The sequence below is a fragment of the Mastomys coucha genome, unplaced genomic scaffold, assembly GCF_008632895.1.
Source record: "Mastomys coucha isolate ucsf_1 unplaced genomic scaffold, UCSF_Mcou_1 pScaffold11, whole genome shotgun sequence".
NCBI classification, from domain to species: Eukaryota; Metazoa; Chordata; class Mammalia; order Rodentia; family Muridae; genus Mastomys; species Mastomys coucha.
In genome coordinates this window covers 9,672,657-9,683,037 of record NW_022196893.1, presented here as the reverse complement: position 1 = coordinate 9,683,037, position 10,381 = coordinate 9,672,657, and the positions used below count along the sequence as shown (strand labels likewise).

Here is a 10,381-nt window from a genome sequence, read left to right as displayed (position 1 = left end):
AGAGAGAGAGAGAGAGAGTGTGTGTGTATGTGTGTGATCACCTGTCCTGCTGGGCCTCTGCTCCTGTCCTCTGCCTGTCCCCTCACAGACCAGGCCACCTAGGGAGTAGAGATGAGCTGACCATGCTCCACCATGCTTCCCCTGTGAACTTCACCCTTCCTCAGAGAGGCCTCACAGGGCCACTCCAGATCTAGGGAGAGCTTGGCAACAAGGGGTGAGGGCCAGCCAGGTGTCAACTGTGACCTGCCTTCCTTAGTGACACCGGCCACTTCTCTGCCATGATATCAAGACAGAGGAGGAAGTCCTTGTGGCCCACTGCCTCAGCTGCAGAGCCCTTCTCCTATGGCTCCCTCAGGGCCGCAGTGGGTCCTATGCTGCTCCCTGCACCCTGCACAGCTGCTCTGCAGGTTGAGCCCTGCAAGAGGGCCACCCACTCAGCCTGAGAGAACAGGCTGGCGGACTGCTTCCCAGCGGTCACCTCTCCAGAATCAGCTGAGTTTCCAACCACCTCCTCCTGGGCCCAAGGGACACGTGACTTATAAGGTTCCTCTTCTCTCTAGTGCCTATTGTCTCAGCCTTCACTGTTTCCCCGAGCACTTCCGCCTCACTTCCTAGCACCCCAGTCCCACCTGCCCTGCCCCGAACCTGTGCCAACTTACTAAGATGGAGCACTGGCAGCTTCTTTTGAAGTGCCCAGTGGGGCGGAAGAGGACCAGAAAACAAGGGCTCCAGGTCTGCCTATAGCTCAAGAGTCATACCAAACTTCTGGGCCTCCATTTCTTCTTCTTCTTCTTCTTCTTCTTCTTCTTCTTCTTCTTCTTCTTCTTCTTCTTCTTCTTCTTCTTCTTCTTCTTCTTCTTCTTCTTCTTCTTCTTCTTTTTTGTTTTGTTTTGTTTTGTTTTTTTCCTAAACAGGGTTTCTCTGTAAAGCCCTGGCTGTCTTGGAACTCACTCTGTAGGCTAGGCTGGCCTCGAACTCAGAAATTCGCCTGCCTCTGCCTCCCAAGTATGTCCTTTTCTTTTCTATGGTGGCTTTGGAGCTACCGTAGTGCCTCTAACATTTCAGTTGGGTAAAACAAGCTTTTCCTTAAATGAAATCTAAACGGTTCTAACAGAAAAGTGAACACTCACAGCTGCTCTCAAGCCAGCGAACACACCCTCCCATAGACGATTTGCCAAGTTCCGCTCAGTGACCCCAGGCTGCAGCCCACAATGCATAGTGGGCCCCATCTATGACAGGACCCAACAACACTGGGCCACTTCCACCCTCCCTTAGCTCAGGTAACCCCAGGATAGCCTCCTCACCAGTCGCCCAAATTTTTGCTCCTTCAGCTACCCCCCACCCCCCACACACAACTCAGCAGCGGCCAACCCTTGCTAAAGTGGTGGCCCAGCCCCAGAACCACCAGGCCTCCCCTGCACTCCCAGGCCCCAGTTACCAGGGTCCAAAATCTCCCTTCAGCCAATCTGTTCCCTTGTCCTAACTCCTCAAGCTTGGACCTTGTCCTTTTATCCACTGCACTCCAGGATTTCTTTGTGTGTCACTGAAGAACTCGCAACATCTGCAGGACTAACTCCAGCTTGTTCTTGGAGGTTCTACTGTAGGCACCAACTGGCCTTCTATCTTTTGCCATAGCAAGATCCCCACCCACTCGCCACCAGGAGCTCAGTGTGTAACCCTCAGGGGACTTTTCAAGACCCTCCTCCCATCCCCACACTCTCCTCTCTTCCGGGCACTGGTATGCACGGTATAGACTATAGACAGCTGACTCTCCAATTACTCAGAACTGTGACTCTGCCATTAAGCAAAACTACTTTTTAGAAATTAAATGCACCAGTGTTAATTATCAACTAGACAGACTGTGGAGTCACCTAGGCAACTAGCTTCTGGACATACCTGTGAGAAATGATTTATGGCTAGCCTCTGGGCACGCCTGTGTGGAGCCATCTTCTATAGTTTAACTGAGGTGGAGAGACCACTGTACAGGAGAGGCGTGCCATCGTGTCCCTACCCTGCAGGGTCCCATTCTGCATGGAGGGGTGAAGAGGGGCTGAGCACATTCACCTCTCTCTATCTCCCGGGTGCGATGTGGCAGCTGCCTCAGACTCCTTTTGCCATGCCTTCCCTACCATGGACCCTGAGCCCAAATAAACCCTCTCACCCTTAAGATGCCTGGGTCAGGAAACTTTATCACAGCAACACAAAAGTGACGAAGACAGAGACATCATGGCTGGTGGTCAAAACATGTCCACCCCACCACTACAAAGCGCTTCTATCGTGTATGGCCCTGGCGTCGCCTATGGCTACTGCACCCGGATGGACGGATGGGCGGACAGATGGACGGCAGAAATCCTACACAGCAGTGCTAGTCCATTGCACAGGCAGGCTCACACCATGGAAACTGCTCCATGTCACACACTGGGACTCGGTTTATTGTCTCCCACATTGTCTGGAAGTGGTGAGAACACGCTAGGAATGCAGATGGAGCCTCTCACTGTGTCACATCTACAACTACATTTGTACAGAACAAAACAAGGTGAACTGTTCTGACTAGAACATTCTCGGTCTCAACGGAAAGCTGTCTGTCGTTCAGCTCAGCAAAGGATCTGCTTACGACGTTAGTCTTGAGAAGTTACTCATTGGTATAAACATATCAACCAATACACATATGAGAACTGCCCGTGTCTGTTAATCAGCTGTGGCCACAAGAATATGGAGAAATCATTAAAGCAGTCTGAGAAGAATCCATTTCTGTATGGAGTTCACAATAAAAAGGGTTATATACTTTATTTGTACATTATATACTAAACAACCTTTTATAAGTTATAATAAATATAAGCACACATACACAGTCTTTTTTCTGGTGAGCTAGTTATCCAGTTGTGAGAATCAAAATCATTCTCAGACACAGACAAATGTCCTCAGGGGACAAAGCCTTTTCCCAGGGGTAGACAAGGTTGCCCTAGAGGGAGAAAGTCATCCTCCCTTTGTCTCAGGCAAGCTCCTGAGGGCAAACTGGAGGCTCCCAAGTCCCGTAGACCTCCTTGGTAGGCAGGAAAGCCTCTCCCTGTATTAGGAGCATGACTCCCGGGACCACTGGGTCCCCACTTCCCCACAGGGATGCAAGGAAGAGGTCCGAGTGCAGACTAGTCACACGGGGACTCACACACAGGCTCTGCAGTCAGCTGGACCCATTCTCAAATCCCACCTCTGACACCTGCAGGCTGGGGAACCTCGGGCAGGTCACATACCCTCTCAGAGCTCAGTGGCCTTGTCTGTAAGATGGGCACAGTGATCATGCCCACCAGCTGTGGGGAGATTAAACAATATGATGTGTAGCAAATGCCTGGCAACGATTCTCACACACAGAGAGGGTTCCCCAAACACAGGTGCTCTCTGACAACACAGCAACCAGAAACCTGCCCCCACCCCACAGAGCAGTCCTCCGGCCTTACCTGTGAGATGTAGCCTGGAGGGATACGGCTGTCCTCCTGGACTCTGGGTGCATTCTGAGGTGCTTCCCCTCGGAGGCGCCAAGCTTCCAGCTGGGCACGGAGAGACTGGACCTAGGACACAGGAAGCCCAGATCAATGGGGGTCCTGAAATGAGGTAGGGGGCTGGTGGGAGGAGCCCACAGTTCCATATGCTACAAACTCAGGAGGTTCCCTGGGTTGTGTAGTAACAGCTCTGGCTTGGAGAAGGGCAGCGGTCCTGAGAGGCACCGACAAAGGACTTTGTGTCTGGGTCCAGGATAGAGAGGTCAATGACCCGGGTGAGGTTTGGCCCAGAGAGAAAGACAAGGTTTCAAACAGCACTCTAGTCACAGTATCTATCGTCCCATGAAGGGAACGGGGTGACATCCCTGTGCCTCACTTCTCACCGGTGAAAACTGTAGTGAGACCTAGCAGATCAGATGCCAAGGAGTGCAAAGAGGCACCTAACATGGCTCAGGATGTCAGTTCCACAGCAATGGCCTGTTCTTCACCTCTCCTCATATCTCTGCCCCGCGGCTAAGGGCAAAACAAAGCCATACAAAACAAAGGCAGTGCAGAGAGTCAGCCCCGGTGAGGAGCCTGGGGTGCCAATTGGCAGGTCAAATAAGGGGCGACTTCAGGTCACTTATAGAGCTGCAGAGCCAATGTCAGGCCATGCCCACTGCTACAGACAGGAGCTGGGGGGAGAACCCTACCTCTTTCTCCAGGGCCTCATGGCTGTCACTTGTAGGTCCCCTACGATCGCTGTGGCCTTGGTTGAGCAAGGCAGTGAGTGGCACTCGCTTGTTCTCCCGCAGGGGCAGTTTTTCCAATTCCTGCCACTTCTTCTCAATCTCCTCACTGAGCCTGCTCTGCTGGTCATCAGTCAGGGGGGCACCCAGGCCCCTTCGAGACCCATCACCACTGGGCGTCTCTGGGGTCCTGCCGTCCGTGGACTCGAACCACTTGCGTCTTTCCTCAGAGCGTTGGGCCAGGTCCCGCTCCAGATCCTCCTGTTTGGTTGGGCGCTCAGAAGTGGAGCGGGACAGAGTGCGAATGCGCTGTGGGGAGCTGGGCGTTAATGGAGAGAGTTCCACGTAGTCCAGTGACTGCCGTGGTCCATCTACCTTGCGAGGACCACCGCGGCCGATAACCTCAGAGCCTGTCCGCTGCTCCCCTATCTTCAGAGAGCTCTTCTGGGTGCCATAGCCGTGCAGAGTGTTTTCCTTGTTGCATTCTGAGAGCCTAGGACATCAGCAGAGCCTCGTCAGGGGATCTTTGCCCACGCAGTCTCATAGAAGCACTTGCAGAGGGGGTTACTCATAAGCCAGGCCCCAGGGCCAGGGGCTGGCCATGGAGCCCAGTGAGCAAGCAGTTCAGCCTAGATATTGAGAACTCACACTTCCTTACTAACAGACTCTGGGAAGACCCTAGCAAGATCATCTGCCAGCAGATTCCAACTCGTGGTCCCAGTCACTGTGTAAGGAACATGGGATGGCAATGCCTCATATGGCACAGATGTGGGGGCTCAGTGTGCAAAGCAAATGGGAGAGCCTTTGCAAATGCTGGTGCGTGCGTGTTATGAAAGCTGTAGAACAACAGTAACAACAACAAATGCACAAAGAGCTGAAGGGAAGGCTCAGCGGGTAAGAGCACTGGCTATTCTTGCAGAAGATCTGGGTTTGGTTCCTAGCACTGGCATGGCGGTTCATAACTCAGGGGATCTGACACCCTCTTCTGACCTCCATGGGCACTGCTTGCACTTGGTGCACAGACATATATACAGGTAACACATACACAAACACACACACATAGGCAGACAGACAGACAGACACAAAACAAAAGAAACCTTAAAAATGTGTAAGGCGGGGGCTGGAGAGATGGCTCAGTGGTTAAGAGTGCCGACTGCTCTTCTGAAGGTCGTGAGTTCAAATCCCAGCAACCACATGGTGGCTCACAACCATCCGCAATGAGATCTGACCCCCTTCTTCCGGGGTATCTGAAGACAGCTACAGTGTACTTATATATAATAAATCTTTAAAAAAAAAAATGTGTAAGGCTAGCCAGGCAGTGGTGGCGCACACCTTTAATCCCAGCACTTTAGTTCAAGGCCAGCCTGGTCTATAGAGAAACCCTGTCTCGGAAAAAAAAAAATGTGTAAAAATGTGTAAGGCCAGGCCCTGGGTTTAGGTCTCAGTGTAGGCACTGCTGACAAGGGGACACACTGAAAACTGAGTGAACAGCGCAGAGTTGCTGAAATGTTAAGTGAGTGAAAGCAGCAGTTTGGCTGTGTTCACGGTCATTCAGCTCCAAACTATATTTCCCAGCATCCCCTGAAGCAATGTGATCATGTGACCAGTTTCTAAGGGGCGGGTACAAGCCTTCTAAAGGGCCTTCTCTGCAGTCAGCTGTGCCCTCTGACCTGGTAACCAAGCTGCAGAGCTACACACAAGGCCTGCCCTGCACACCTCTGGGCCACTCTCGCAGAGCTCTCTCAGAATTCAGTTCTGCAGAATTCACCATGGGCCTTCGTGGGTTCAGACACAACAGCGAACATGACAGGTGAGGAATCTGATACGCAGATAGAAAAGTCTCTAGCCTCCAGCTGAATGATCAGGGTCTAGTCAGGCTTGGGGACTCATCCCTTTAACCGAGGCAGCTAGAGACGGCCATGGGACAAGGCAGAGCTAGCAGACACAGAGCCTCCTCTCAAGCCTCCTCATCACCAGGACCCCTTCCAGCTGTTAGAATGTAGGAGGACGTAATGAGACAGCAGGTCAAACCTTCAGTTCTCAACGGATCTCTGGATGGCCAGCAGCATGCACCCCTCTTTCTGCAATTTGTGACTAGATTAACTGAGCCCCAGAAGGTACTGCCACAGGGCCCTCAGGCAAGTACACAGAACCCACTCAGGGACACAACAACATCATCCCCCACTAGGGTCCCAGTCCAGTCCAACACATACTTGGTGACATCTGGGGCTGAAGTTGGACGCACGGTCTTCCTGAGAGCCTCAATCCAGTTCCTCCGGATGCCTGAGGTCATGGCCGACAAGGTATAAATGGCGTCCTTGGTCTGCAAGGACATCCTTACTTGTAGCTCGCCACACAGCCAGCCCGTGTTCCCTCCCCTCATGGAGGTAGTCCTTCCCTCCCAGGAAGGTGTATAGGGTCGAGTGGGTGGAGGCTGTGACAGACACCCTCTGCCAGTCTGCGGTAAGTGCCTCACTCCGGGACTCTCGAGGTATGTTAAGTATGGGCATCAGAACTGCTGACTGGCAGAGGGAAGACTGAGAGTAAATGAGTGAGCGAGTCAGGCAGCCATCTGCCCAGGGCCTCGGGTTACACCCTCTGCCTCCCGGATCTGCACACAGCCTCACATGGATCTGGAAGCCATAGTTGCGCTGGACGGCATACTCCGTGACGTCTGTGCAGGATCGCAGGTCAATCTCGCCATCCAGCTCATCTGCCTAGAGCAACAAGATCCACCATGGCTCCCCACTCTGTGGACCTCAGCCACGGCTCTCAGGCCTCCCCAGAGCCTACCCACCCAGGCACCCTACCTCTTCAGCTGTGGAGTCTCTGTAATATTTGAGGCTTGAATCCGTCAGCACAAACCAATGCTTTTTCCACTGTGAAAGAGGAGACAGTGAGGGACAGGTCTGGGGAAGAAAGGATCCTGTATGTGCTTGTCCGCCCTTGGCCCCCTTTCTTACAGCTGACGGGTGTGAAGGGCAGATCAGATCTGAAGCCAAGCAGACAGAGGCTGTGAAATGGATTGGCCTTCCTCAGTAACCAGGCCTTCTATGGCCCCAGAGTGCAGCCTTTCTCTGGCTCGCTGGCACCCCCATGCTACTGTTTTTTGAGACAGGGTTGCATGTAGCTCAGCTTGTGGTTTTCAGCTTGTGATGGAGCCAGAATGATCAGGTTGTGTGCAGTGCGTATGTGTGTCAGGGCATGTGGATGGGTACATGTGAAGCAGTGCATGTGTGTGTCAGAGCATGTGGATGGGTACATGTGCATCAGTGTGTGTGTCAGAGCATGTGGGTGGGTATGTGTGCAGCAGCATTCACGTGTGTGTGTATGTGCGTGTGTGCGTGTCAGAGAGTATGGGTAGGTACATGTGTGGCAGTGCATGTGTGTCAGACTGTGTGGATGGGTATATGTGCAGCAGTGTGTGTGTGTGTGTGTGTGTGTGTGTATGTGTGTTTGTGTGTCAGAGAGTATGGGTGGGTACATGTGTGGCAGTGCATGCGTGTCAGAGTGTGTGGATGGGTATATGTGCAGCAGTGTGTGTGCGTGTGTGTATGTGTGTTTGTGTGTCAGAGAGTATGGGTGGGTACATGTGTGGCAGTGCATATGTGTCAGAGTGTGTGAATGGGTACATGTGAGTGTGTGGGTCAGAGGACAACTCTGTGGAGACCTTCTCTTACCCTTCTTAGGCTCCAGGAATCAACTCAGGTCAGCAGGCTTGCCATGGCAAGTGCTTTAAGCGGCTAACCGTCTTGCTGCCTCGGCCCTGAACACCTGATAATCTGGCCTTCAACCTCCTGGGCACTAGAATTCCAGGCATGCGCCATCATGCCTGGATTATGTGATGCTAGAGTCAAGGCCAGAGTCTTCGCAGTCCATTCCTGACCTCTCAAGGCACCAAAGCCCAGCAGAGCACGTGCCTTCCTCCAGTGCACACGAGGGAAGGGTCAGCTCTGTGAGGCTAAATGCCTACAGGGGCAGTGACTAAGTGAGGCCAGACCTCTGCAAGCCTTTCTCCACACGCCTGTTGGCCTGACACAGGGTCAAGAGCAAAGGCCTCTCAGACAGAAGGACTAGAAAGAGGCCTGGGGCAAGCAACTGAATGCTGCTTCCCCATCTGTGCTGCAGGCTGGTTACACACATGTTCCAGTGTGAGAATGCGTTGGTTAACCCTCACACTTGTGATTCTGCAATTTGAGTCTCTGCAGTACCTCTTTTAGGCCGGAAAGCCACATGGGAAAGGGATGGGCAGCCAAGCAACCCATGTATGGCTCAGACTCCCTCTGGCCACTTTACTGGGATCCCAGTTGCAGTCAGCTCACTGCTGGATCAGTGTCTCCCAGTGCAGCCCTCCTGGGGCTCCCCCAACACCACAGCCCTGTCTAGACGGTTTCCTATTTTTATTCCTTAGGGACATGATATGGTTTCTCGCATTGGAGGGCGATGTTTTCTACTTCTTCCTAGGTGTCTCCCCTGAGAAACAGGGTTTAGCACCAAACACCCAGGGTATGAGTGTTGCCATGTGCCCCTCAGCAAGGGTCACCATATCCACAACCTTCAGTGTTCTGACTGTCCACTGGGGATAGCAAGAAGTCCCTAGATTTTGGGTAAGGTTGGAGGTTATCTCTCCCCCATGTATCTCTCACGGCATGTGGCACAGGATTCTGAGGACAGTTCAAAGGCACCAGCCACTTAGAACAATCTTGCTCCTGGAGTGGACTAAGATATCAATTGGAAACTCAACTGTCTCTGCAAAGTGAGGTGGGGTCTATGGAAAATGGTTTCTTGGCTGTCTAGGTCTATTCTGTTACTAACTGCAACAGAAACTAGATGAAGCTCTGAGGGCCCAAGGTTCTAGGCCTGGGCTGCCCAAGGTATCACTCGGCCTGAAAGAGAGCGCACTCTTATGGACCTGACTCCCATCGTGCATGAGGGGCTGGGCTGGCTGCCCTCTCAAGGCCCTTCCAGTTTGGACATTCCAAAACCCTATGAAAGAGCATGAGTAATGGCCAGTTCTGGGTGGGGCCCATAATCCCTCTGCCCTCCAGGGACTTTGGGTAGGGAGGCCAGAACCAGGGGTCACTGGCAGGGCGCCAGGCCTTGTGTGAGCCTGGAGAACAGCCACTAAGGGATGGCGAGCAGGCAACAGGGACAGAAGGCCACTGGCTGCGGGGAATAAAGCGCGTGGGCAGGAAACACAATGCGATTCCCTTTGGCTCTGAGCCCTGCCTGGCATGTGGGCCGCATGCAGATCTGAGCCACGGGCGCATGCAGGCAGAGTAGGCAGAAAGCCAGAAAGAGCAGAGCTAGTGAACGTCAGGCACCGCCTCAGCCATTTCCAAAGACAGCCACAGTAGACTGGAAAGATGGAGCAGTGATGAGCTGAGCTTATCAACCCAGGCAATAGAGGCTTCCGGCTCCTTAACACAGTGAGCTCTGTGACTCTGTTCTCCGTCATACCCATGTCATAGGTCTGGTGACTGAGGGTGTGGTTCCACTGACAGGTCTGGCCTGTGTTCTGTGCCCTACTCTGTACTGTCTGGAAATTGGTACAATGCGGGCTTCTGGGAAGCCTTCACCCTGGACCCTCAGGTTCCTGTCAGTGTTGTCATGAGGAGGGAGAGCCAAGATACTCCTGATAAGAGCTCAAGATGGGATCCGGAGCGTGCACAGCAGGGAGGCTCCACCCTGGGACTTACATGTTAAGACTCATGAGGAAGCCTAGAGCCAGGAACCTGTCCCTCCTGAATCCTCACTAAGTCGGCCGTCCCTTCCCCTGGACCAGAAAGTCCACTCCATTAGGGTTTTCACTGGCTCTCCCATCGGACCCCTTTGCCCAAAGCCCTGCATCAGCCCAAGCCAACCTCTCCCCTCCAGCCTCCTACCTCTCCAGGCTCATCCAAGATCGACATCCATCCCTTCTTAAAGTTGAGCAGATCGGGCTATAGGTAGATAAGAAGGCCAACGGTCAGACTCAGTAAGAAAGCCACCTGGGCTGCTGGAAGGGGATGTGACAGTCATCCTGCCCTAGTCCTCTGACACTGAGGTCCTGGGAGACCAATGGAGCAAGAGGGCAAAGGACCCAGAGAACTTCCCCCACCCCCACCCCCACAAACCAAGCAGAACCACACAGACTCACAGTCACTGAGACAGCCT

At 53.1% G+C, this 10,381-nt stretch overlaps 1 protein-coding gene across 7 annotated transcripts in view; it reads right to left on the bottom strand.

The window, feature by feature from the left end:
* The window catches only part of Triobp (TRIO and F-actin binding protein), a 62,267-nt gene that overhangs the window by 9,817 nt on the left and 42,069 nt on the right, over positions 1 to 10,381 (bottom strand). For 6 of the 7 annotated variants that reach the window (XM_031348990.1, XM_031348984.1, XM_031349006.1 and 3 more), the window contains 6 exons: positions 10,111 to 10,167; positions 7,036 to 7,104; positions 6,853 to 6,942; positions 6,439 to 6,548; positions 4,190 to 4,718; positions 3,456 to 3,566 (listed from right to left, as the gene is read on the bottom strand). In XM_031348990.1, coding sequence (XP_031204850.1) covers positions 3,456 to 3,566; positions 4,190 to 4,718; positions 6,439 to 6,548; positions 6,853 to 6,942; positions 7,036 to 7,104; positions 10,111 to 10,167 — 966 coding nt within the window. Of the gene's footprint in view, positions 1 to 2,748; positions 3,309 to 3,455; positions 3,567 to 4,189; positions 4,719 to 6,438; positions 6,549 to 6,852; positions 6,943 to 7,035; positions 7,105 to 10,110; positions 10,168 to 10,381 lie in introns of those variants that run through there. The other variant, XM_031349042.1, reaches the window with a different exon arrangement.